We start from the raw sequence: 26661 nt of genomic DNA on the forward strand, positions 1-26661 counted from the left end.
CGACTGTCAAGTCGCTATCATCATTTCCCCTTTACCTATTGCACGTTTTTGTTCATTGCGAAAGTTGCCAGTTCGTTATGCTATGAATGCTTCACAGAATTGGTTATGCCATGTTATATGGGCCATCACAAACTTATTTGTGCAAACATACCTACTACAAGCATTATGGATTGTATTGATATATTGAAAACAAAAGTTTTTATTTTTGGGATTCAGAATATTTCCCATCCTTCTTGGTCTTTGGGAAGTCAACCAGTAAGTGCAGAACTAAAATCAAACATTGGAATGGTAATTACCTTCCTTGGGGGCAATTCTGACCCAATTGGGCTACTATGACAACAATCAGATTTTCTGCAATTTTTACTTAGTGTCACATAGTATACCAAAATTATTAATTTCCATGCTGGAGTTTGAACTTTGAATTCAATCTCTCCATTCTACTGCATATCATGAAACAATAGGTTTCAGTTTTCTTATTTGGTGGTAAAATGTCTGGTCATTGTCTAGGTTAAGTCTCGTTCAACTTCAGTCATGCAGTAAAAATGAGAATTTGATTTTCTTGGTGTGTGAGATAGAAAGTTTTCAAAGAAGTTAAAATGCTTATGTTTGTGTTTAAAATGGATTGTAGAATTTTGTAATTTTAAGGCAGTTGGGAATCTAATTGAAAACCATCATAACATTTTAAGTGATTTGTTAATATGTGTCCCATGAGCGGAAATCACTAGTACTCCAAGTATAATAAGTTTGTGTTTCCCCAATTTAGTTTTAAGGTGTTCTACTCCAGTTAAAGATCTTTTGCCAATTGATAATTGCACATCTTGTCCTTGAAGAATTATTGAGAGGGATAAGTGTATTTCATGCATTAATTTCATGAATTAATCTTAATAATCTTAATAAGTAGATCTGAAAATCCTGCTTTCTTGACGCATATTTAACTTTCAGTTCTTGCTTTTCAGCTGAAAAGTTCTTGGAATCAGTGGAGAGAAGCCAGAATTATCCATTGTTACTGCTAACTCTCATTGAAAAGTCTCAAGACAATGTCATGAAAGTGTGTTCAAGTGTAACTTTCAAGAACTACATTAAAAGAAATTGGCGAATTGTAAGTAATCTGTGAGAGTCAATTGGCCATTTGATTTTGCAGGTGCCATATAGGTGTTCAAATCATTCCTTCAATGCTGTGTAAACAAACAAATTGATTCAAAGTAAAATGTTCTTGAGGAAGTTGAAGTATTTATAAAATTCTAAACTTATGATTCTGTAATTATTGAGTATGTTACAACAGGTATTTGGGTATTTAATACATATAATAATAATATTATTATTAAATATTCTCTGCATAACTTAATGATTTTAGGAATTCTTTTTTGGTGAAATTAATTAATCCTTTCTGTTCAAATCCTGCTTGGTCAAGTGACTGAGATGTGAATCTGAGCATCTTTTAATGCTGTTTCAGAAGTAGCAATAGAAAATATGCAGAAGTAGTCAGATTTGTGATTTTCACTAAAGGTATATCCTAGTCATAAAATAGAAAAATGAAACCACGCCAATTAACTGTTCCATTAGTCTCTTGCATGCACTGGCATCTTCCATACTATGAATCTGTAGGTTTCACGCTTCCAATATACTCCTGGCCAACCTCCCCTGTTCTACCAACCATAAACATGAGATCGTCCAACAATCTGTAGCCAGTGCCCTCATCCATCAAATCTTATTCAGACATCTTCCTCTGTTCAGTAACCTTCATTGATTCCTGGTAAAGCAACATCTTGATTCTGAAATTCTCTTCATTGCTTTTAACTCCCATTGTGATCTTGCCTCTCCTCAGTTCTGCAGCCCTCATGGCTGGACTGAATTGGCTGGACTTGTCATTTATGAAGAGTAGATTGCAAAGGCATTCCAGAATTGATCTTTATTACCCAGTTAAATTAATTTCTAATTTTTAAGAGATTTTAAATATTACAGGTTTTAAAAAAAATCTCCGCTTATGATTGCATTCTTTTTGACCTTCAGATTGAAGATGAGCCAAACAAAATCTGCGAAGCAGATCGGGTGGCCATTAAAGCCAATATTGTGAATTTGATGCTGAGCAGTCCTGAACAAATTCAGAAACAGGTACCTGATTACTACTTGTGCAAAAAAATGAATGAAAGTTGTGTATTCTAGTTTTTGACTTGACCGTGTTCTCTTGCAGTTGAGCGATGCTATCAGTATAATTGGGCGTGAAGATTTTCCTCAGAAATGGCCACATCTTCTGACAGAAATGATTAACCGTTTTCAGAGTGGAGATTTTCATGTTATTAATGGCGTGCTTCGAACAGCACACTCATTATTCAAAAGGTATTCAAAGGCTCTTTGCTGAACTTGACGTGTATAAGATTTCAATCTATGTAGACTGCTGTGATTATTCATTTTTAATGTTTGGTGGTTTTTATACAGATGAAAAATAATCCAAAAAACTAGCAGTTTTCTCTTGGGCACACTCGCCAAATAGATAAACATGGGAATGAACAGCACATTCCCAGGCTGATCCCAAAGCTGAGAATCACTGATAATTGTACATGTCAAGGATGCGAGTCCAATGCAGCACTTTAGAAATCTGCCTCCTCACCTGGCCCTCCCTATTCCCTAAACAGAAAACCACTTGGTTCACTGTCAGAAATGTTCTGATTGCCACATGCCCTACTGCTTTCAAGGGAAGGATAAGATGTCAATGTATTAATGTTCTGTTATTACAGGCCAAGTCACTGCACTTTAACCTTAATAGATTTTTTAATAATTCACCCAATCAAACTTTAATATCTTCATTGCTTAATAGTTATAAGGACTTGTGGCATACAGCACACTACCCATCCCAAATCTGCAACCTAGTTATTCTTGAGGCATTAATGATGAGCACAACATGTACCTCAGAGACAGGCTCTGTGAAAGAGTTGGTTCTACAATCCAAAGAGATCTCAGTTCCAATGATGTCAGAGTTTAGAACAGCATCTGTATCCATCTATTGATTATTTCAGAAGCTATAATCAAAATTGTGGTATAACAGTTAGGTTTTCTACTTTATATGGCTCATCATTGTTGTAGAAAAATAAATAGGTATTTTTATCAGCTTCAACTAACAAGTTATTGCGCAGTGGAAGAAATTCTGTCGTTTATCAGAGTTTTCAAATAGAAGAAAGTTTGGAAGTATTTTGTCTGCAATTGGCCTAGATCTATCAGTTAGGAATGAAGCTGGAGCAGCATTTACCATTGACCACAACGCTACTCTCAAAGAAGCAATGATTGCTGGTGCAAATTTCCTTTTTCCAAATGTCAGTTTGCATCTGCGACAAGACAAGGGATTTCCAGGTGTCCAGTAGCAGTAATGTCATCAGAAGAGTAAAGAGCTAATCCTTTCAAGTGGTCTGACAGACAGAAAACCTGAAAATAAAAACAAATGTCTTTCAATGTTAATTTTTGGAAACATTAAGTAAATGAGTGGTGTCTGCACAAAATTGAAGTAGGAACTAAAATATCGCACAATGTAAGAAACACAAGTATATGTTTTTTATCATAATGACCAATTAGTTGGTGATTAATATTCTAAACTATGAGCATTGCTGAAAAATGATACATTTTTGTCAAAACCTTTTGTATTGCACTCATCAGAAAAATTTGCAAGAATACACAAATTCATGGGAAAACAGACATTTATGCTGCAGATGAGGAGAGTGTTGATTGTTTGGCAAGTGAACTCTGGTAAAGACATTGCCATATAGCGAATCCACCTATTAATGCTGATTGACAGTTAACAGCTAGGCTTTGTTTAGATTTTAAAGCAGGCTGGTTGACTGAATGGTCAGAATCTTGCTCCAGGAAACAAACCAACAATGCGTGTTACTTGTTTTATTGAGTTGGAACAGATACACTGCATGGACATGTTCTTTCTATCTTCAAAGACTCTAACCGATAGAAAAGCTACCCTTTGTGTCTTAATCCACACCAATAAAAGGTTTACAACACGTGCTTGGAAGACTTGTGGTCTTTTCAGTTTACAGCTACTTCTGCCTCCCAGCACGTTCACCTCTTCACAGTTCAGTAAGTAATATTGACTTGAGCCTGTTGAAAACTGTTCCCTCAGTTTTCTAAGAATTTCTGAACAGACTTGTAGGAGCAAGGCTCACTCCAGTGATTCCTTCTTTGTCTTGTTTGGGCGGATCTTCGAGTGGCCTTAAATTACTTCCTATTCCTCTTTATAAAAGGGCAAGCTTTCACGAGCATTTTAGCCAATCACGAACTGACAACAGCTTTTTTTCTCTGCTGCTAAGAACATCCACCCTGTCGTCTTTTCTCTCCCTTCCTCCATTAAATTGTGAAGAGGCCAAAGGAGATGGCAAGAGGATATAGGTTAGCAAGTAATCAGGAAAACTGATGAAATGTTGTTTGTTGTGAGAGTAATTGAATATAAAAGTGGAAAGGTTATAAATGATATTGTTATTCAAGGCATTGGTAAGGCCACATCTGGAGTATTTTTTACGCTATTGGTCATTTATTTAAGGAAATATATGAAATACATTGGAAGTAATTTAGAAAACGTTTACCAGGCTGTTACCTGGAATGACTCTGTGAAAAGGTTAGACTGACTAGGTTTATGTTCCTGAGTATTTTGAAAAGTCAAGAGACAAATTGAATGAACTATATCCAAGATTGGTGGGTCTTGACATTGTGATAAAAGGTGTCTAATTTATATTTTTTAATTGTCATTTTTAGAGTTTGGATTTCAACTTGAGGGTTTGTGTATTTCGTACCTTTGTACATGTTTAAAAAAGATTAGTTTCGTCAGTCTTTCCAGAACAGTTTCCTAATCCAGTATGTATCAGAGAGTAAGAAACCCCTAAAGTGATACTAGAAGATGATTTGTGTGTTGCTGGATTTTCAACCGAGGAATTTAAATGTTGAGGAACATAAGCTTTTTTTTGGGTTTAAGGATTGAGGATTAATTTTGTCTTTGGAAACAGATTGTACACTTTTAAAGAACTTTGAGGCCTGATTGGGGTTGTAAGCAGAGAATAATTTCTCTGCTGGAAAGGAATGAGCAGTTCCAGGAATAAGTTACTTTGGTAGAAAGTTAGTTTAAACAAACTCCAGGCCAGGTGTGCTGAGATTGAAGTCAGCAGATTAAAAGATTGAGAAAGTCTGGCATTCTGTTTTGAGTGTTTTTGCAGGAAGACCTAGTTCACAGGAAAGAACTAGGAAAATAAATCAGTTGTCAACTTAAAGATTTAAGAGAGGTAATCACTTTCTGATATTGTAAAGTAATGGTGTTGGGAAATAAATGAAATTTGCTATGTGTTTTAAGATCTTTCAAATTGACTTCTGTATTTAGATAACTGGGTTTGTTTATCCTCTTCCCCCCCCCCCCCCCCCTTAATGTCATAAACTACTGTATTTTTGTGAAAGAGAATCTGCAGCTTAGTGTGCATGTGTTTTAGTGAGTAACCACCATATTAAGATTTAAAAAGATCTGTCAAGCCAGATTTCATTCTGAGATCTGACTTATCCAGTAGTGACATCAGCTGGGATCTAACCATAGGCTACATGTGGGAAGAATGTTGCCTCTTATGGGAGAATTTAAAACTATGGATCGCTGTTTATTTAAGACAGAATGAGGAAAAGTTGTCTAAGGGCAGTGAGACCTTGGAACTCTATTGAAAAAATGTGAGAAGCAGAGCTTGATATTTTTATGAGAGAGGCATGTAGATCCTTGAAACGCCAGTTGCAGGAGGTTTATTAGGGAAGGATAGAAATATAGATGACTCTGATCCGCCATCCTATTGAACAGTGGAGCAGACTTAAATGGCTGTATGGCCTACTCCTAATTTGTATGTTGGAGAGTCATAGAGACGGACAGCATGGAAATAGACCCTTCGGTCCAACCCGTCCATGCCGACCAGATATCCCAACCCAATCTAGTCCCACCTGCCAGCATCCGGCCGATATCCCTCCAAACCCTTCCTATTCATATACCCATCCAAATGCCTCTTAAATGTTGCAATTGTACCAGCCTCCACCACATCCTCTGGCAGCTCATTCCATACACGTACCACCCTCTGCGTGAAAGAGTTGCTCCTTAGGTCTCTTTTATATCTTTCCCCTCTCACCCTAAATCTATGCCCTCTAGTTCTGGACTCCCCAACCCCAGGGAAAAGACTTTGCCTATTTATCCTATCCATACCCCTCATAATTTTGTAAACCTCTATAAGGTCACCCCTCAGCCTCCGACGCTCCAGGGGAAACAGCCTCAGCCTGTAGAGCCTCTCCCTGTAGCTCAGATCCTCCAACCCTGGCAACATCCTTGTAAGTCTTTTCTGAACCCTTTCAAGTTTCACAACATCCTTCCGATAGGAAGGAGACCAGAATTGCACGCAATATTCCAACAGTGGCCTAACCGATGTCCTGTACAGCTGCAACATGACCTCCCAACTCCTGTACTCAATACTCTGGCTAATAAAGGAGAGCATACCAAACGTCTTCTTCACTATCCTATCTACCTGCGACTCCAATTTCAAGGAGCTATGAACCTGCACTCCAAGGTCCCTTTGTTCAGCCACACTCCCTCAAACCTTATCATTAAGTGTATAAGTCCTGTTAAGATTTGCTTTCCCAAAATGCAGCACCTCGCATTTATCCGAATTAAACTCCATCTGCCACTTCTCAGCGCATTGGCCCATCTGGTGAAGATCCTGTTGTAATCTGAGGTAACCCTCTTCACTGTCCACCACACCTCCAATTTTGGTGTCATCTGCAAACTTACAAACTGTACCTCTTATGCTGACATCCAAATCAATTATGTAAATGATAAAAAGTAGAGGGCCCAGCACCCATCCTTGTAGCACACCTCTGGTCACAGGCCTCCAGTCTGAAAAACAACCCTCCACCACGACCCTCTGTCTTCTACCTTTGAGCCAGTTCTGTATCCAAATGGCTAGTTCTCCCTGTATTCCATGAGATGTAACCTTGCTATTCAGTCTCCCATGGGGAACCTTGTCGAACGCCTTACTGAAGTCCATATAGATCACAACTACTGCTCTGCCCTCATCAATCATCTTTGTTACTTCAACAAAAAAACTCAATCAAGTTTGTGAGACATGATTTCCCACGCACAAAGCCATGTTGACTATCCCTAATCAGTCCTTGCCTTTCCAAATACATGTACATCCTGTCCCTCAGGATTCCCTCCAACAACTTGCCCAACACCGAGGTCAGGCTCACTGGTCGATAGTTCCCTGACTTGTCCTTACCACCCTTCTTAAGCAGTGGCACCACGTTTGCCAACCTTCAGTCTTCCGGCACCTCACCTGTGACTATCGATGATACAAATATTTCAGCAAGAGGCCCAGCAATCAATTCTCTAACTTCCCACAGAGTTCTCGGGTACATCTGATCAGGTCCTGGGGATTTATCCACCTTTACCCGTTTCAAGACATCCAGCACTTCCTCCTCTGTAATCTGGACATTTTGCAAGATGTCACCATCTATTTCCCTTCAGTCTATATCTTCCATATCCTTTTCCACAGTAAATACTGATGCAAAATATTCATTTAGTATCTCCCCCATTTTCTGTGGCTCCACACAAAGGCCTCCTTGCTTATCTTTGAGGGGCCCTATTCTCCCCCTCGTTACCCTTTTGTGCTTAATGTATTTGTAAAATCCCTTTGGATTCTCCTTAATTCTATTTGCCAAAGCTATCTCATGTCCCTGTTTTGCCCTCCTGATTTCCCTCTTAAGTGTACTCCTACTTTCTTTGTACTCTTCTAAGGATTCACTCGATCTATCCTGTCTGTATCTAACATATGCTTCCTTCGTTTTCTTAACCAAACCCTTAATTTCTTCAGTCATCCAGCCTTCCCTTTCACCCTGACAGGAATATACTTTCTCTGGATTCTTGTTATCTCATTTCTGAAGGCTTCCCATTTTCCAGCCGTCCCTTTACCTGCGAACATCTGCCTCCGATCAGCTTTCGCAAGTTCTTGCCTAATACTGTCAAAATTGGCCTTTCTCCAATTTAGAACTTCAACTTTTAGATCTGGTCTATCCTTTTCCATCACTATTTTAAAACGAATAGAATTATAGTCATTGGCCCCAAAGTGCTCCCCCACTGACACCTCAATCACCTGCCCTGCCTTATTTCCCAAGAGTAGGTCAAGTTTTGCACCTTCTCTAGTAGGTACATCCACATACTGAATCAGAAAATTGTCTTGTACACACTTAACAAATTCCTCTCCATCTGAACCTTTAACACTATGCAGTCCCAGTTGATGTTTGGAAAGTTAAAATCCCCTACCATAACCACTCTATTATTCTTGCAGATAGCTGAGATCTCCTTACAAGTTTGTTTCTCAATTTCCCTCTGACTATTGGGGGGTTTATATTACAATCCCAATAAGGTGATCATCCCTTTCTTATTTCTCAGTTCCACCCAAATAACTTCACTAGATGTATATACAGGAATATCCTCCCTTAGCACAACTGTAATGCTATCCCTTATCAAAAATGCCACTCCCCCTCCTCTTTTGCCTCCCTTTCTATCCTTCCTGTAGCATTTGTATCCTGGAACATTCAGCTGCCGGTCCTGCCCATCCCTGAGCCATGTTTCCCTAATTGCTATGCTATCCCAGTCCCATGTTCTTAACCATGCCCTGAGTTCATCTGCCTTCCCTGTTAGGCCCCTTGCTTTGAAATAAATGCAGTTTAATTTATTCATCCTACCTTGTCCCTGACTGTTTGACTCACTTGTGTTCTCAGCTGTACCGGTCTCAGATCAATCTCTTTCCTCACTATCTCCCTGGGTCCCATCCCCCACCTTACTAGTTTAAATCCTCCCAAGCAGTTCTAGCAAATTTCCCTGCCAGTATATTAGTCCCCTTCCAATTTAGGTGCAATCCGTCCTTCTTGTACCGGTCACTTCTACCCCAAAAGAGATTCCAGTGATCCAAAAATATGAATCCTTCTCCCATACACCAGCTCCTCAGCCATGCATTCATCTGCTCCATCCTCGTATTCCTGCCCTCACGAGCTCGTAGCAATGGAAGTAATCCAGATATTACTACCCTTGAGGACCTCCTTTTTAAAATTCTACCTAACTCTCTGTAATCTCCCTTCAGAGTCTCAACCTTTTCCCTCCCAATGTCGTTAGTTCCAATGTGGACAATGACCTCCTGCTGGCCCCTCTCCCCCGTGAGAACATTCTGCACCCTCTGAGACATCCTTGATCTTGGCACCAGGGAAACAACACACCATTCTGCTTTTTCTCTGCTGGCCACAGAAATATCTGTCTGTACCTCGGACTACAGAGTCCCCTAACATAATTGATCTCTTGGAAGCTGACGTACCCCTCGTTGCATTAGAGCCAGTCTCAATACCAGAAACTTGGCTGTTCGTGCTATGTTCCCCTGAGAATCCATCACCCCCTACATTTTCCAAAATAGCATACCTGTTTGAAATGGGTATATCCACAAAAGACTCCTTCTCTAGCTGCCTACCTCTCTCACCCTTCCTGGAGTTATATCTGAGACTTTCCCCCCTTTCTATAAGTGCCATCCATCACATACTGTAGCTGTTGCAAATTTCTCATCACTTCTATTTGTCTCTCCAACCGATCCACTCAATCTGATCAGGTTTGTATCCAATAGCATTTATGGCAGACATAATCTGCAGTAACCCTTAAACTCTCTTTACACTCCCATTTCTGACAAGAAGTACATATCACTGCAAAGGCCATTTTTGCTCCTTCACAATCTACAGACCCAGAAAATAACACCGTCTTATTCCTCTACAAACGCTGCCCCAGGTTAAATTAATAGCTATGGCTTATATTTTAAGTTTAATCAAGAGACTTTGTCTCCAAAAACAGGTAATCAAGAAAGACTCCACTGTACCCACTACTGCAGCCTTTCTATTGGATAGACTTAAAACAACAGTTAACTTATCTGATTCTGTGCTGTGAACTTCGCCCAACAGTTCCTCCAAGATTAGTTGTGAATTTCATGTTCTTATGCTTTCTCTCTTACTAGAAAGTTGGTATCAACAAGCATGTTAGCCTTCTCCCACACACAACACAATTCTTTTATACACTCACAGGATGAGGACGTCACAGACTTAGCCAGCAGTTATTACCCATCCTTAATTGCCCAGAGGGCAGTTAAGAGTCATCCACATTGATGTTGGTTTGGAGTCACATGTAGGCCAGACCAAGTAATTGTGGCAGATTTCCTTTTCAAAAGGACATTAGTGAATTAGATGCCATTCAGTGTTTAATGACTTACAATTGTCATTTTGCCGTCCACTCCTACAGTGCTATGGAAGTTTAACTGCCCATGTGTAGTTCACTTATCTGCACACACAGTTTAGATATGACACTATAGTATTAAGTTAGCCACGTAGAATGAAAAATCCACATTGTGATGATTTAGTTGTTTCAAGGTTGGCGAATGCAGATGCTGCAGCTAACCTCAGCACTTTGGACTAATGAAAGGAAGAGTCTAGTCTTGATTGTTATTGTGATCCGTACTGGAACGTTGTGTGTCTGTCTGCATCTGTCATCATTAAGTCAGGATCAGATTCTTGGACGGTCCATGATCCCATTCAATTCCCAAAACTTAAATATCCCAAGGAAAGGCACCAGTTGAATAGTAACAATATTGAATGATTTTCTTTGTGGGGATGCTAATTACTCGATTGTTAATTCTCAACTTTGAACAGTTTTATTATGGTTAGTCAAGTTGTTTTACTGTTTAAGGATTTGCCATCTGGGTGAAGTACTGATGTTTGGGGCAAGATTTTGTAGCTTTCCATTTAATAAACTTAATTGCTCTCTGTCATATTTCAGTGGGGACTAAATGCAGTATTCTGATGAACTGGTGCACTATTGAAGTGCTGTCAGATGATATATTGAACTGTTCTTGGTGGATAGACAAGATTTAAATACACTTTGAAAAAGAGTACAGTTTAATTATTCTATTCTTAAATGTTTGTTGGCACTTTGGTATTGTATATTCCTCCACATAGTAACAATTATATATTGTTCTATAGTACTGTATTTTGCTGTCTGTGGGAGTTTACTGTCCACAAATTAGCTGTTGTATTTCCTGTTGCAAAACTTACAATTTTTACACTTCAAAAGGACTTAACTGGCTTAAAATGCTTTGTAACAATCTAGGATTGTGCATGTTTTATAGAAATGTTGTAAGTTGTTTTGCTTCTTGACAAAAGTTAATTCCATTCTTTTCATGTAACTTTTCATCCCATTAGGTATCGACATGAATTCAAGTCAAATGAACTGTGGACTGAGATTAAACTGGTGTTAGACACTTTTGCAGAACCCCTCACTGCACTTTTTAAAGTATGTGGTACCACTAACTTCACAACAAGATTTTAAAATTTCTGAATGATATTCATACCTTATTTTCAGTCTTGAGATAATATATGTTGCAATTTAAAATTTGTATCAATGTACTAGTTTTCCATCATAATTGAAGTGTACACATTTTGCAGACTACAATCGAACTGTGCCATACACATGCCAAGGATGTCAACGTATTGAAGGTTCTCTTCTCTTCACTGGTTTTGATTGCTAAGCTGTTCTATAGCTTAAATTTCCAAGTAAGTTTCAGTGGTGTGGATTTCATTTCATCATGTGCCTTTATGCAGATTTGCAGTTAACAATTTGTTCTGTACTCTGCAGGACTTGCCAGAGTTTTTTGAAGACAACATGGAAACGTGGATGATGAACTTTCATAGTTTGCTCACTTTGGACAATAAGTTACTCCAAACTAATGTAAGTGGCAGGTCTGTGCAAGCATTTCTGCTGTTTGCCGTGTTTGTCTTTAGAATTTGTTCCTGATAGTTTTAAGAAGTTGAATGTGAAGAGTTTGGCTGGGGGAGGCAAGGGAACGCTGAGGAGTAGACTTTGGCTGGATTTGTCAAGCATGCAAAAGTAGTATGCTGCAAATAAAGTTGCACTTTCCAATGTTTCATGAAATCATTCTTTGACTATTCTTTCTCTGATTGTCTGTGAGGTTTCAGCTGCTGGTCCCCATTGGAAGGGAAGTTGGGATGTGAAACTTCATTATTCATTCAGAATTCAAATGAGAATTCTAGCTACTAAAATCTGTCAAATACACCGAAAGAATTGTTGTTTGTTTAAAAGTTTAGCCAATTCTTGAAGCAATACTTTTTTTTATGCAGGTATAGGAGAAGTTTAAAAGTGCATGATATTTTCTAAATTTTGTCATAAAATCAGTAGTTACCATTGTTTTTGTGGAATAAAGTATTAAAGTTCTTTGCTTTGAACCTTGGATTTCATCCAAGTTGCTATTCTAAATGAATTTAAATTTAATTTTGTTCAGGATGAAGAGGAAGCTGGTTTATTAGAACTGCTGAAGTCTCAAATATGTGACAATGCTGCTCTCTACGCTCAGAAATATGATGAAGAGTTCCAGCCCTATCTACCTCGGTTTGTCACAGCTATTTGGAATCTACTAGTTACAACCAAGCAGGAGGTTAAATATGACTTGGTAGGTTTTGTTATGATAAAAAGAAGCAATCTATTAGAAATATTAGATTATTTGGGAAATTTTTCAGAAGTTGAGGTCTTCAGGTATTTATTGTACTTCACCTTTTGCTCTTGTAGCTCATTGTCGGAATTAAGCTTTGACTATCTACTGGTCAGATGCAAGTTCTTTCTCTTCAGTTTTTGCTTCATGAACTCTTGAACTCAGTCACATGATTTGCTCCTGCACACAGTGACAGATCAGACCCTCTTCAGTACCTGTGTACTTGGAGTGTTTTCTTGCAGCATTTTGTGGCTAATTGTAAAACAGTTCTGTCAAAGGTTTGTATTATGGTTGAAGTTTAGAATGTAGTAACTTGAAAACACAGATGTGTGGCTGGAGCAGTGTTTAGAAGGGATAGAACCAAACATTTTCATCAGTAACAAAATTGCCTGCTGGGATTTGAGTTTGCCTGCTTAAGCATTGCCAAATCTGGTCAACTCTGTTGTTAATAAAGTTTGAAACTCATTTGAAGTTTACAAATATCAGACTGTGTCTTAAAACTCCATCTGCTTCGCTGATGTCTTTAGGGGAGGAAATCTGTTATTCTTATCTTGCTTGTCCTATTTATGACTCTAGATTTGCAAGTATGTGATTGACTTACCAACCCTGTAAAACAACATGTCAAACAACTCAGTTGCATCAAATGGCTAAGGAAAAAAGAACTTTCTGTACCTTTTTTAAAAAATTCATCTATGGGAATTGCATGTCGCTAGCTGCCTATTATTGCTCATCCTTAATTGCTTTTGAAAAGGTGTTAGTGAGCTGGTTTCTTGAACCTCCGCAGTCTTTGAAGGTGTCAGGACGCCCACAGTACTGTTATAAAGAGAATTCCAGGATTTTCACCCTGTATCAGTGAAAGAACAGCAATGTAGATGCAAGGGAGGATGGAGTGTGACTTGTTTGGAAAATACAGGCTGGGTGTTCCTGTATTTCTGCTGCATTAGTCTTTTGAAGTGGAAAGTCACATGTTTGGAAGGTGCTGTGATGGAGTGTGGTACGTGTTCTTCCATTGTTTTGATGGTGAAGGAGAGTACCTGTGGAAGATGGTGAGTAGGGTGCCAGTTGTGTTGCTGCTTGCAAGTTGTTGGAGCTGTAGTCATCCAGAAATATGGGAGAGTATTCCATCACCTCCTTGACTTGTGCTTTATAAACAGTAGACAGGCTTTGGGGAGTCGGGTGAATACAAACCACAATTTCCAGCTTCTGCCATGTTGTTTAATATTCATATGTTGGGCCAGTTTTGTCTCCAGTTAAAGATGACCTCCAGGATGTTATTAGTGGCCGACAGAAGCGGTATTGCCATTGTCAATTCAGGATAGATGGTTAAATCCTCGCTTCTTGAAGATGGTTGTTGCTTGGCATTCATGTGGTGTGAATGTTACTTTCCACTTATCAGCCCAGCTTGAATGTTGCCTCTGTCTGCTGCATACGGACGCAAACAGAGAAGTCACAAATATTTCACAATATTGTACAGTTGCCAGTGCAGAACCCTTTTTCTGACCTTATGGAAGAACGGTCATTGATGAAGCAGCTAATGATGCTTGGCTCAAGGATGCTACCAGAGGAACTTTTGCAGTGATGTTCAGGGGTTGGGATAATTGACTTCCATCACACATGTTCTTCCTTTTGTGCAAGGAATGACTCCAACCACTGGAAAGATTTCTCCCAGTTCCCATTGATTTCAGTTTTGCTAGTACTTCTTGATATGGAATGGTTCATCTGAGGCTGATCAAAAAGTTGTCATCAAATTGTTATTTCTTAGTTCAGAAGCGAATGGCTCTGGTGTCTTTTTTTCTGTGTTCCAGCGAAAGGTATCAGCAGATGTGATCTTTGAAACAGCAGCATCTCCTTACACATTTGCCTTGCTTTATAAAAATGTCTTATGTTTTTAGATCACAGTTCAAAAACAAAACACATAAAATGATACCGTCTTTACCTAAAGCACATAACGTATGAGTGTGTGTTGTTCATTTCGCTACAGTTGTCGTCTTAAATTGGCAATTTCATCTTGCACGGTGGCACAGTGGTTAGCACTGCTGCCTCACAGCGCCAGAGACCCGGGTTCAATTCCCGCCTCAGGCGGCTGACTGTGTGGAGTTTGCACGTTCTCCCCGTGTCTGCGTGGGTTTCCTCCGGGTGCTCCGGTTTCCTCCCACAGTCCAAAGATGTGCAGGTCAGGTGAATTGGCCATGCTAAATTGCCCGTAGTGTTAGGTAAGGGGTAAATGCAGGGGTGTGGGTGGGTTGCGCTTCGGCGGGGCGGTGTGGACTTGTTGGGCCGAGGGGCCTGTTTCCACACTGTAAGTAATCTAATCTAATCTAATCTAAATTAACAAAAACCTAGACTTCCAACATTATATCCTAAGGTATGATACTGTGGTAAAATGTATTTTAAGGCAGGTAGGAAAGACCCCTGATCCACTTTATTTTAGCTCAAATACAATGTTGATTTGATCATACAAATGTCGAGTCACTGTATAGACCTTGAAGACTGTACGATACTTGTGTTTCCCCATCATCTTAAATAGTGTGTACAGTTTTATTACGCTGAACTTCAGTCTCAAAGCTTAATTCTGAAAGAAATGAGAGATGAAGTATACTTTGTTTCAACATCTTTAGATCATCACCTATCTTTAACTGTTCCTTCAATTTTAGGGAAAAAAACATGTTTAAGATGCATACAAGATGTCCCAGTGAAGCATATCATTGGGGTATGACAGATGGTGCAAATCTGAAATAAGCTTATCTTTGCAAAAGTTGAATGCTATTAATGTTTTTAAAGCAAAATTTATGAGAATTCTTACGAGGAAATACCTCTCATCCTTGCCCCAAAATCTGCCTGCTGTTTTAATTCCACCAAGTAAAATCTAATCTTTTCTCTCTTGTATTTTAGTTGGTAAGCAACGCTATTCAATTCCTAGCATCTGTTTGTGAGAGACCACACTACAAACATTTGTTTGAAGATCAGAATACATTAACTAGTATTTGTGAAAAAGTTATTGTTCCTAACATGGAATTCAGAGGTAATTAACATCAAAGAAATTTATAGTGTAAGATACAAAGCATAAATGGATGTGATGGATTCTGTAAACCTATTGAAAATGTTGATGAGTTGGTGAAAAAAAATTGATTGGATAGCATTCATTGTTGAATAGCTTGGTAACAGTCATTAATTACATTAAGATGCCAAAAGGCTGTAAACAGTTGTGAATAATACTTAGGCATGACCAGGGGCCTCCAAGATTGCAGGAAAGAAAATTGAAAATAAACAAGTTGATCTATAATAACTTTGGCAATAACATATTACATTTTTTCAATTGCTGCAATTTGCTGAAAACAATGACTGGAATTGTAACGGTTAAAAAAGGTTGAATTGAATTGTATGTTTTGTTTGGAAATGTGATTGAGTAGCTTTGTATAGTAATCTCCAATGAGCTGTTCACTGAACAAAGCAAACCTCTTCATCTTTACCAGCAGAATAACGTTGGTGTTATTGTTTTTAGCTGCTGATGAAGAAGCATTTGAAGATAACTCTGAAGAGTACATCAGGAGAGATTTGGAGGGATCAGGTAGTTTTTTGGTTCTTGCCCTTATAGATGGATGTGGCTTTCAACCAAAAGTTTAAAGTTTGCTTTCTCCTTTGTGCTTTGCTCCTTTCCTGGTATTTGCTGAAAATTGCAATAATTTGCCATGAGTGCCACCACAGTGTGGCACAATGTTAGTGCTGCTGCCTCACAGCGCCAGGGACCCGGGTTCAATTCCAGCCTTGCGTTACTGTGTGAGGTTTGCACTTTCTCCAAATGCCTGCATGAATTTCCTCATGGTGTTACTGTTTCCTCCCACAATCCAAGGATATGCAAGATAGATGGCTTAGCAATGGTAAATGTGGGGTCACAGGGATTTGATTGGGGGAGGTGGGTCTGAGTTGGATGCATTTCAGAGGGTCAGTGTGGACCTGACAGGCTGAATGGCTCTGTCTGCACTGTAGGGATTCTATGATTCTCTGTGAATGTCCAATTCACAAAAATGTAGGACAAACCTAATCCAAACAATTATCACCCCACCAGCTTCCTGTCAATTATTGAAAGTTGTACAGTAATTCTGTTTAGCAATATGTCAAAAGTGTTCCGATCTCATCACAGCCTTGGTGCAGACGTGGACTCAAGCTGTATCCTTTTGCAGCAAAGAGATATTTAACGACTTGTGGTACTGATGGGATCTAACAAATTTTAAAATTAGTGGAGAAGCCTTGACTGGACTGACGGGAATAAAAAGCTAGCCCAAATGCTGACTTCGAAACCCCAATTGATATTCATTGATGCTCCACTAATTCACTAATGTCCTGTAGCGAAAGAAATCCCCAGTCTGGCTTGTGCCACGGGGCAATTAGGAACGTGTGATCTCTATCGCCAACTGAGAAAACTGGTATGATTATAGACATACCACTAGTTCCAGGGAGAACCTCCATTGGGCAGATTAACCATCCTTTCATTGTTGCTGATGTAAAATTGTGGAAGTTTTCATTGAACTCTGTAATAGATCTGCTATCAGCATAAGGTTTACAAATGTTCAAGAAGGCCATTGGCACGTTTTCAGGGAAACTCAGGATATCAATGACTATAGTCAGATATCATCATCACCATCCAAGAACAATTTTGTTTTCAATATCCAATATAGTTTCGTGAAATTATTATCATATGCTAGTTGAAGCTTCCTGGAAGTTCAAGTAATGGTAATATTGCTTCCAATACAATTTTTAATGCTGATATTGGCTGCAATTAAATTTACTACTAAAAAGTACTCGTTAGTACAGCTTGCTACAAAAATAACCTGCTGATTGAAGTCCTGCTGCATTGTAGACATCTGTATTTTCTTGAAGGAGCTAGCTTAGGTCAAGTGTTGAAACTGTTATTCTTGAAATTAAAAGGAAAGCTGCAGTTCAATTTTAGCGTAGTGATATCATTTAGACATTTTATTTTCTTACATACTTTAAGTTGTGAATTTCATCAGCTGCAAATATATTCTTGATTTCTCCTCTTTCTTTCCACCCACCTATTCCAAAAATCAATCGCCATACCTCTGGTTTATTAACCTATTTTTTTCACAGACATTGACACCAGGCGAAGAGCAGCTTGTGATTTGGTGCGGGGTCTTTGCAAATATTTTGAAGGACCTGTAACAGCAATATTCTCTGGCTATGTCAATTCAATGTTGCAACAGTATGCCAAAAATCCTGCTGTTAATTGGAAACACAAAGATGCTGCAATTTATCTTGTGACTTCACTTGCCTCCAAAGCTCAAACTCAAAAGGTACTGTTTGTTTGTCCTACTGGAACATTTATTTCCTTCTGTCTTGCTTTGTCAGTTAAATAACGCTTTTGCTTTAAATTTCAGCATGGAATAACACAAGCAAACGAACTAGTAAATTTAACAGACTTCTTTGTTAATCACATATTGTCTGATTTGAAGTCTCCAAATGGTGAGTTGAAATATTACATCAGTAATTTTTAAACAATATTTCAGATTGTATATATGAAGTGTAATGGTTTTACAAAAACAAACCATGAGAGAAAGCTGTCACTTGAACCTGTAAATTACTGGATGGTATAAATATATGCACAAACCTAACTGTATAATGTCTGAAAGCTCAGGTTTAACAGATGTGTTTAGTTTTCCAATTCCTATGTTCTGTAACTTTTAGTAGTCCTACAATATCTGTAGGAATGTATTTATGGAGTGCATTTAAATTGTTTTCTGGCATAGGCATTGTAGTCTTGTTTTGGTACTTCACACCCATGATTATATACTGGATTAGTGGTGCTGGAAGAGCACAGCAGTTCAGGCAGCATCCAACGAGCAGCGAAATCAACGTTTCGGGCAAAAGCCCTTCATCAGGAATAAAGGCAGTGAGCCTGAAGCATGGAGAGATAAGCTAGAGGAGGGTGGGGAGAGAGTAGCACAGAGTACAATAGGTGAGTGGGGGAGGAGATGAAGGTGATAGGTCAAGGAGGAGAGGGTGGAGTGAATAGGTGGAAAAGAAGATAGGCAGGTCGAACAAGTCAAGGAGTTAGTAACTGAGCTGCAAGTTTGAAACTAGGATGAGGTGGGGGAAGGGGAAATGAGGAAGCTGTTGAAGTCCACATTGATGCCCTGGGGTTGAAGTGTTCCGAGGCGGAAGATGAGGCGTTCTTCCTCCAGTCGTCTGGTGGTGAGGGAGCGGCGGTGAAGGAGGCCCAGGACCTCCATGTCCTCGGCAGAGTGGGAGGGGGAGTTGAAATGTTGGGCCACGGGGCGGTTTGGTTGATTGGTGCGGGTGTCTCGGAGATGTTCCCTAAAGCGCTCTGCTAAGAGGCGCCCAGTCTCCCCAATGTAGAGGAGACCACATCGGGAGCAACGGATACAATAAATGATATTGGTGGATGTGCAGGTGAAACTTTGATGGATGTGGAAGGCTCCTTTAGGGCTTTGGATAGAGGTGAGGGAGGAGGTGTGGGCACAGGTTTTACAGTTCCTGCGGTGGCAGGGGAAAGTGCCAGAATGGGAGGGTGGGTCGTAGGGGGGTGTGGAAATGACCAGGTAGTCACGGAGGGAACGGTCTTTGCGGAAGGCGGAAAGGGGTGGGGAGGGAAATATATCCCTGGTGGTGGGGTCTTTTTGGAGGTGGCGGAAATGCCGACGGATGATTTGGTTGATGCGAAGGTTGGTAGGGTGGAAGGTGAGCACCAGGGGCGTTCTGTCCTTGTTACGGTTGGAGGGGTGGGGTCTGAGGGCGGAGGTGCGGGATGTGGACGAGATGCGTTGGAGGGCATCTTTAACCACTTGGGAAGGGAAATTGCGGTCTCTAAAGAAGGAGGCCATCTGGTGTGTCCTATGGTGGAACAGGTCCTCCTGGGAACAGATACGGCGGAGGCGGAGAAATTGGGAATACGGGATGGCATTTTTGCAAGAGATAGGGTGGGAAGAGGTGTAATCCAGGTAGCTATGGGAGTCATTGGGTTTGTAAAAAATGTCAGTGTCAAGTCGGTCGTCACTAATGGAGATGGAGAGGTCCAGGAAGGGGAGCGAGGTGTCAGAGATAGTCCAGGTAAATTTAAGGTCAGGGTGGAATGTGTTGGTGAAGTTGATGAATTGCTCAATCTCCTCACGGGAGCACGAGGTGGCGCCAATGCAGTCATCAATGTAGCGGAGGAAGAGGTGGGGAGTGGTGCCGGTGTAATTACGGAAGATCAACTGTTCTACATAGCCAACAAAGAGACAGGCATAGCTGGGGCCCATACGTGTGCCCATGGCTACACCTTTGGTCTGGAGGAAGTGGGAGGATTCAAAGGAGAAATTGTTAAGGGTGAGGACCAGTTCGGCCAAACGAATGAGAGTGTCAGTGGAAGGGTACTGTTGGGGACGTCTGGAGAGGAAAAAACGGAGGGCTTGGAGGCCCTGGTCATGGCGAATGGAGGTGTAGAGGGATTGGATATCCATGGTGAAGATAAGGCGTTGGGGGCCAGGGGTCCAGACGTCCCCAACAGTACCCTTCCACTGACACTCTCATTCGTTTGGCCGAACTGGTCCTCACCCTTAACAATTTCTCCTTTGAATCCTAAAGGAGCCTTCCACATCCATCAAAGTTTCACCTGCACATCCACCAATATCATTTATTGTATCCGTTGCTCCCGATGTGGTCTCCTCTACATTGGGGAGACTGGGCGCCTCCTAGCAGAGCGCTTTAGGGAACATCTCCGAGACACCCGCACCAATCAACCAAACCGCCCCGTGGCCCAACATTTCAACTCCCCCTCCCACTCTGCCGAGGACATGGAGGTCCTGGGCCTCCTTCACCGCCGCTCCCTCACCACCAGACGACTGGAGGAAGAACGCCTCATCTTCCGCCTCGGAACACTTCAACCCCAGGGCATCAATGTGGACTTCAACAGCTTCCTCATTTCCCCTTCCCCACCTCATCCTAGTTTCAAACTTGCAGCTCAGTTACTAACTCCTTGACTTGTCCGACCTGCCTATCTTCTTTTCCACCTATTCACTCCACCCTCTCCTCCTTGACCTATCACCTTCATCTCCTCCCCCACTCACCCATTGTACTCTGTGCTACTCTCTCCCCACCCCCACCCTCCTCTAGCTTATCTCTCCATGCTTCAGGCTCACTGCCTTTATTCCTGATGAAGGGCTTTTGCCCGAAACGTTGATTTCGCTGCTCGTTGGATGCTGCCTGAACTGCTGTGCTCTTCCAGCACCACTAATCCAGTATTTGATTTTCAGCATCTGCAGTCATTGTTTTTACCCATGATTATATACCTGATCTGTGTGTTTTTAATTCTGTTACAGTGAATGAATTTCCTGTGCTGAAAGCAGACGGGATTAAATACGTTATGATTTTCAGGAATCAGGCAAGACCACTTAATGTTTTGCACTTGGCATCCTTTTGTTATCTGGTTACTGTAGAAATGTTTTGCTATAAGAATAATGTCTGTGTTTGTAAAATGATCGCATTCACACATCTAGAAGATACATCAATGTACTCTATGTAACTGTACTAAATTGAAATTTAGTACATTGATGTATCTTCTAGATTCTCAGACATTTCTCAGAGAGGCCAGTTAACTCATCATGTATGCATTGGTCACCAAAGATCTGACTACATAATCCCGTTTTCACTTGTAGCGCGGAGGCTCTGACAATTCAAGCGAATATATCTTAGTATTCATCAAATGGTACCAGAAGTTCTGAGTCAACCATCCTTTCAGGCAGTGAGTTCCAGACTCTCATCTCCTTTGAGACAACAAAAGTTCTCAAATCTCTTCTTAGCTTTTACCTTAAATCTATAACGACCAGTGATTTCCTATACTAATTGAAGAAGTGCTTTCCTATCCACCCTATCTATGTCACTCATAATCATATACACCTCTATCAGATTCCGGTTCCGTCTTCACTACTCCAAGGAAAACAATCCAGCATATCCAATCTGTCTACGTAGTCGAGACCCTCCAACCAAGTAGTATCCTGACAAGTGCCCTTTGCACCCTCTCTAGTGCAGTGACATCCTTCTTTTAATGTACTGGTCACACTAGCATGTCGTACTCCAATTGTGACCTAACCAGTTGCAACGTAACCTTTTTGGTCTCGTATTCTGTACCTCCGATAATAAAGGCAAGAGTCCCGTATGCCTTTTTTATTGCCTGCCCTGCTATAGTCAGCGATCTGCTAATGTGCAAGCCAAAGTCCCTTCCAGGGTCCAATCAGTCATACTCTAATCCCTTGCCTTGTGAGCACTTTCCAAGTACATTATGTCACTTCTCTGGGTTGTTTCTGGTATTGTGGTGGTGTGGGGTACAGTGATGCAGAGGTCAGCTATGTACAGGCTGAAAGGTTCTCGAGGCAATTGAAGGATTTTGTTCTGTCCTTATCTTCCACACCAAAACAACCCTAGTTAATGTTTGGGTAGTTAAAATCCCTTGCTATTAGTGCCTTATTATTTCTTGTACTTCGAAATTTGATTGCATATTTGATCCTTTATCTCTCCCTGATGGTTTGGGGCCTATATGGTCTCGCTTTGTGATCCTTCCAAAATGTCATCCATCCTTCTTGCTTTAATTGATTCATTTAACCAATATTGTGATCTCTGTTTTCAGGACATTACTTCTCTTTATTGGTATGTCATTGGTCCCAACATGGACCACACCCTCTGGATGTTCACCCACCCCCTTCAAAATGCCCTGAAGCTGTTTAGTGATATTCTTAATATAAAAATACAAAATGCTGGAGAGGCTCATCAGATCTTACTGCATCTTTGGTCAGAGAAAGAGAGCTAACATTTTGAGTCCCATGTAACATTTCATCAGAACTGCTTGGCATCCTTGACCCTGGCACCTGGGAGGCAATATGTAATCCTGGAGTTATGTCTAGTTTGCAAAAGAACTTGCCTACTCTCCACATGAAGGAATCCCCTCCTGGTATTGCCGTTCTACAATTCTTCCTCCTGCCTCAAGCAGTAGGTTCACCACAGCGCTATAGCATTATTTCTGGCTGATCTCTACAGAGGAACTATAACTCATTTTCCAAGGCTAAAAACCGGTGTTCAAGTGTAATGCACTCAGGATTTCCTCCCTACCTGCCTGTTCACCATCTTAAATCTGTAAATTTGTTTTGGTGTTTTTGAAGTATTTTTCATCATCTGTCATAATTTTTTCTATTATAAGTGTTAATTCAAAACTTGCATTACAGCTTCCTAAAGAACAGCTTTTGATGTCCCTCCCACTGTTAATTAACCACTTACAAGCGGAAAACATTGTTGTTCACACGTATGCAGCCCACGCTCTTGAAAGGATATTCACTATGAGAGGACCCAACAATACTACTTTGTAAGTATTTCTTGCCACAGTAGTCAAGGTCTGCATCGTGCCTGTCTTTCAATTTGGTGTCAAAAATTGAAATTGCTGGAAAAACTCAGCAGGTCTGACAGCATCTGTGGAGAGAAATGTGAGTTAGCATTTCAGGTCAAGTGACCCATTCTCTCTTTCTGTTTCTGATTTACTGCATCCACAGTTCTGTCATTCTTTTTTTCAATTTAATGTTCTGTGTTAATTTTTAATAATACATAGTCAGTAGGCCAGGTGCTGAAAGGTATCCATTGTTTATGGGAATCTTTTTTTCCAGAATATCTCCTGTGGAGCTCGCCCCAATGGTTGAACAGCTGTTAACAAATCTTTTCAAAGCTCTCACTTTGCCTGGGTCTTCTGAAAATGAATATGTCATGAAAGGTGAGAATGTTTTATCAATGGCTTATTGGTTGACGAGCTTTACATCTGTCATTACACAAAATTAAGACAATATATTTGCCAGCAAAGTTTTACTTATTCAATGTTTAATTCCCATATCATAAGAAGTACTTATAAATAAAATGAACCTGTTTTGGAAGTACGGTTTTGTTTTCCCATACATCTTTTTTCCTTATTCAAGGTTGCAGATCCATTTCACTAGAGTAAGATGCATTCCTGTCTTAAGTTCTTGCACAGCATGCAACTTGCCTTTACTTGAAAACCTAGCTGTATTAAAGAAAATGAATGACTGGAATTCTCTGCCCAACCTCTGCTTTAATTTACAAATATGTATTAACACTTTTCTGTAGATAGCTTCTCAGATTCATGTAAGTGTATTTGTAAGCCTATTATGTTTGAAATGCTTATGTAACAGTAGTAGAAACTGATATACTGCCAGTGTGTGTTATTCATAACTATCAGTGCTGAATTACGTATCCCTTGTACTGCATGTTAACTAAATTAATAGTTATAAAAACAAAAGTATTCATCCAACATCATTTATATGCACACTGCCGATTCTTTCATTATGAAGAAGCTGAAGAGTTAAATATCTGAATTTATAGTATATAGCTGCTCGTGAGAAATGAATTCTGTAAGGAAGGAAATAATATTTATGGCATAGTGCAAGAATGTTTTAAGAGACAGATCTAAAATATGTATCAAACGATAGTTATATTCATTTTTTATAATTAGGTATCAAAATTCTGGTATTTCAACGTAGAAATAAATTAAGATGTTTCTGATCTCCTTGTGCCACCATTCTATACCTCAGAACCGGTGGGCTTAGTAAATTGTTCCATAATTATCCAGGTGTTAAGACACGAAAGTGATCAGTGTTGCATCTTGTACATTTCCCCTTGTTATGAAGATGTGAATGTACTGTACCTTCTAAAAAGTTAAAAGCTCGTGGTGCTTTCAGGCAGTTCCAAGTGTTCTCAACAAGATACAATGTAGTCTGTGGTCCAGCAGTTAGTGTAACTGATTGCCTGGAGACAAAAACAGATTTGAATTAGACCAATCAGTTTAAATTATACCCCAAAAAATACCAAATTCTAATCAAGTTTGCATTTAGTATATTGACAATCTTAAAAGCCATTCACACAATCCAAATCCTTTGAGGGTATAAAACTGGGGAAAATTGAACATTTCGAAGGCGAAACTGCCGTGCCACTAGCATGTAGAGACTGACCGAAAAATAGCTCTCTTAAAGGTGCCTTTATCGATCACTCACCTGTGAAACTGAAATCCCTAAGAGGGAAAAAAGATCAAGGAAGGTATAAAGAGAATATTTAACATCTGGCTAGCTTTGAAAACTTGAATTTTTGGTAAATCTTAAACCGCTCTCCCCCCCCCCCCCCCCCCCCCCCCCCCCCAACCCAGATTATTGGACTATCACTATAGAAGAGAAGAAGGAGTTGTAAATAGTTTTTGGTTAATTATTCTCTGTTATACTTTAAGAAATAACGTTAATTTTAACTTTAAATAGTTCTTAGCCTCTCGAATTTTTACAGATTACTGCACAGGACAAATCTTTTCTGTGTTACTAGTTTAAATTACTCAGGAGGGTTTACCCTGTGTCGTAACATGATAGTGGGCAAGTGACTGTTATCATTTTTCCTCACAATGCTTTTAAGAAAGAACTATAGGGTTAGGATGCCTGTCCAACCATTTCACATAGAGGGCGTAGGTTTCGGGTGAGAGGGGAAAGATCTAAAAGAGACCGAAGGGGCAACTTTTTTCACGCAGAGGGTGGTATGTGTATGGAATGAGCTGCCAGAGGAAGTGGTGGAGGCTTGTACAATTGCAACATTTAATAGGCATTTGGATGGGTATATGAATAGGAAGGGTTTAGAGGGATATGGGCCGGGTGCTGGCAGGTGGGACTAGATTGGATTGGGATATCTGGTCAGCATGGACGTGTTGGACTGAAGGGTGTGTTTCCATGTTGTACATCTCTATGACTCTGACATGACATGGATGCATAGCTTGTGGCAAGAACATCTGCTAAATGTGTTCTCTTTCTCTTCACAGCCATTATGAGGAGCTTCTCCCTTCTCCAGGAAGCAATTGTTCCTTATGTTCCCACACTGATTACGCAGCTAACACAGAAGCTATTATTAGTTAGCAAGGTGAAGTACCCAATTACTATTTTCATGTAGTTTGTTTACCTCACATAAAGATAAATGTGTGTTTTAAATCCTTTCTTGAATTTTTTAAAACAGTGATCTAAAAACAATCTGTACTAAAGTTATTCCTATTTGCTGTATCTTAATTTTTTAAGAAACAGTTTAGTGATTAGGATACTGAATCACTGTTGCTGTTGTTTTGCCAAATTAGCATCAATTTCATCAATGTGTTATTTTGGATTCTGTCCTTGAAATGGACTTGAAAATTTGCCGTACTGCTGAATGAATGACTAGTTGTTTGAAGTCCCATCTTTTGGATGAGACAGGAAATCAAGGTCCTGTCAGATTGCTCAGGTGAGCATTAAAGGTGCCCTGCCACAAATTGAAGGAGAGCAGGTAGTTCGTTTTGGTTTCCATTCAGTGTTTCCTATTCAATCAACATGACCAAACATATTATCTATTCATTTGCTCATTGGTTGAATATAAATGTAAACAAAGAAGGAATTTGTATTCATGTATTGGTTTATCAACATTGACTTGAATCTGATCTTTTCCTAGAACCCAAGCAAGCCACACTTCAACCATTATCTGTTTGAGTCTCTTTGCCTATCAGTACGTATAACATGCAAGGCAAATCCTGCCACTGTGAGAAGTTTTGAAGAGGCTCTCTTCCCAGTGTTCACAGAGATCTTGCAAAATGATGTGCAAGGTGAGTACAATTTGAAGTAATTCCATTCACTACCCAATGAATTAATTTTTGCCAATGTGTTTTTGACCAAACTCTGAGTTAAGATGGAAAGAAAAACAGTGAGATAAGGATCAGAGAATTATTGATTGAAGTTTGCTTAAAAAACTCAACAGTTAACTAGCTACAGGGTGCCTGAAAATCATAACAAGAACCATCTTGGTTCATATGCCTCAGTCAATCATTGTAGAAACTCACTAAACCAATCCAGATACCTGACCAACCAATGAAAGCAACCTTATGTTTGTTATCAGTAATATGCCTTCCAAATATTTTGGAGTTAAAAGTGGCAAGTTGCAATGAAGCATTCTGCATCTTGGTCTGTTGAGCTAAAGCATCTGTTTGGCAGATAGTGCCTGTGAGGTCAGGTGGAAT

At 39.9% G+C, this 26661-nt stretch overlaps 1 protein-coding gene across 1 annotated transcript in view; it reads left to right on the forward strand.

Annotated features, from left to right (window-relative positions):
• cse1l (CSE1 chromosome segregation 1-like (yeast)) overlaps positions 1-26661 on the forward strand; it is a 47726-nt gene that overhangs the window by 7332 nt on the left and 13733 nt on the right. The window contains exons 3-18 of the mRNA XM_072556630.1: positions 957-1099; positions 2011-2112; positions 2192-2337; positions 11287-11377; positions 11530-11637; positions 11720-11812; positions 12384-12551; positions 15483-15612; positions 16093-16158; positions 17697-17899; positions 17984-18068; positions 20924-20985; positions 22820-22956; positions 23252-23355; positions 25447-25544; positions 26100-26250. Of these exons, the coding sequence (XP_072412731.1) occupies positions 957-1099; positions 2011-2112; positions 2192-2337; positions 11287-11377; positions 11530-11637; positions 11720-11812; positions 12384-12551; positions 15483-15612; positions 16093-16158; positions 17697-17899; positions 17984-18068; positions 20924-20985; positions 22820-22956; positions 23252-23355; positions 25447-25544; positions 26100-26250 (1887 nt within the window). The remainder of the gene's footprint in view (positions 1-956; positions 1100-2010; positions 2113-2191; positions 2338-11286; positions 11378-11529; positions 11638-11719; positions 11813-12383; positions 12552-15482; positions 15613-16092; positions 16159-17696; positions 17900-17983; positions 18069-20923; positions 20986-22819; positions 22957-23251; positions 23356-25446; positions 25545-26099; positions 26251-26661) is intronic.

This window comes from Chiloscyllium punctatum, chromosome 37 (genome assembly GCF_047496795.1).
Source record: "Chiloscyllium punctatum isolate Juve2018m chromosome 37, sChiPun1.3, whole genome shotgun sequence".
In the NCBI taxonomy this organism is placed as follows: Eukaryota; Metazoa; Chordata; class Chondrichthyes; order Orectolobiformes; family Hemiscylliidae; genus Chiloscyllium; species Chiloscyllium punctatum.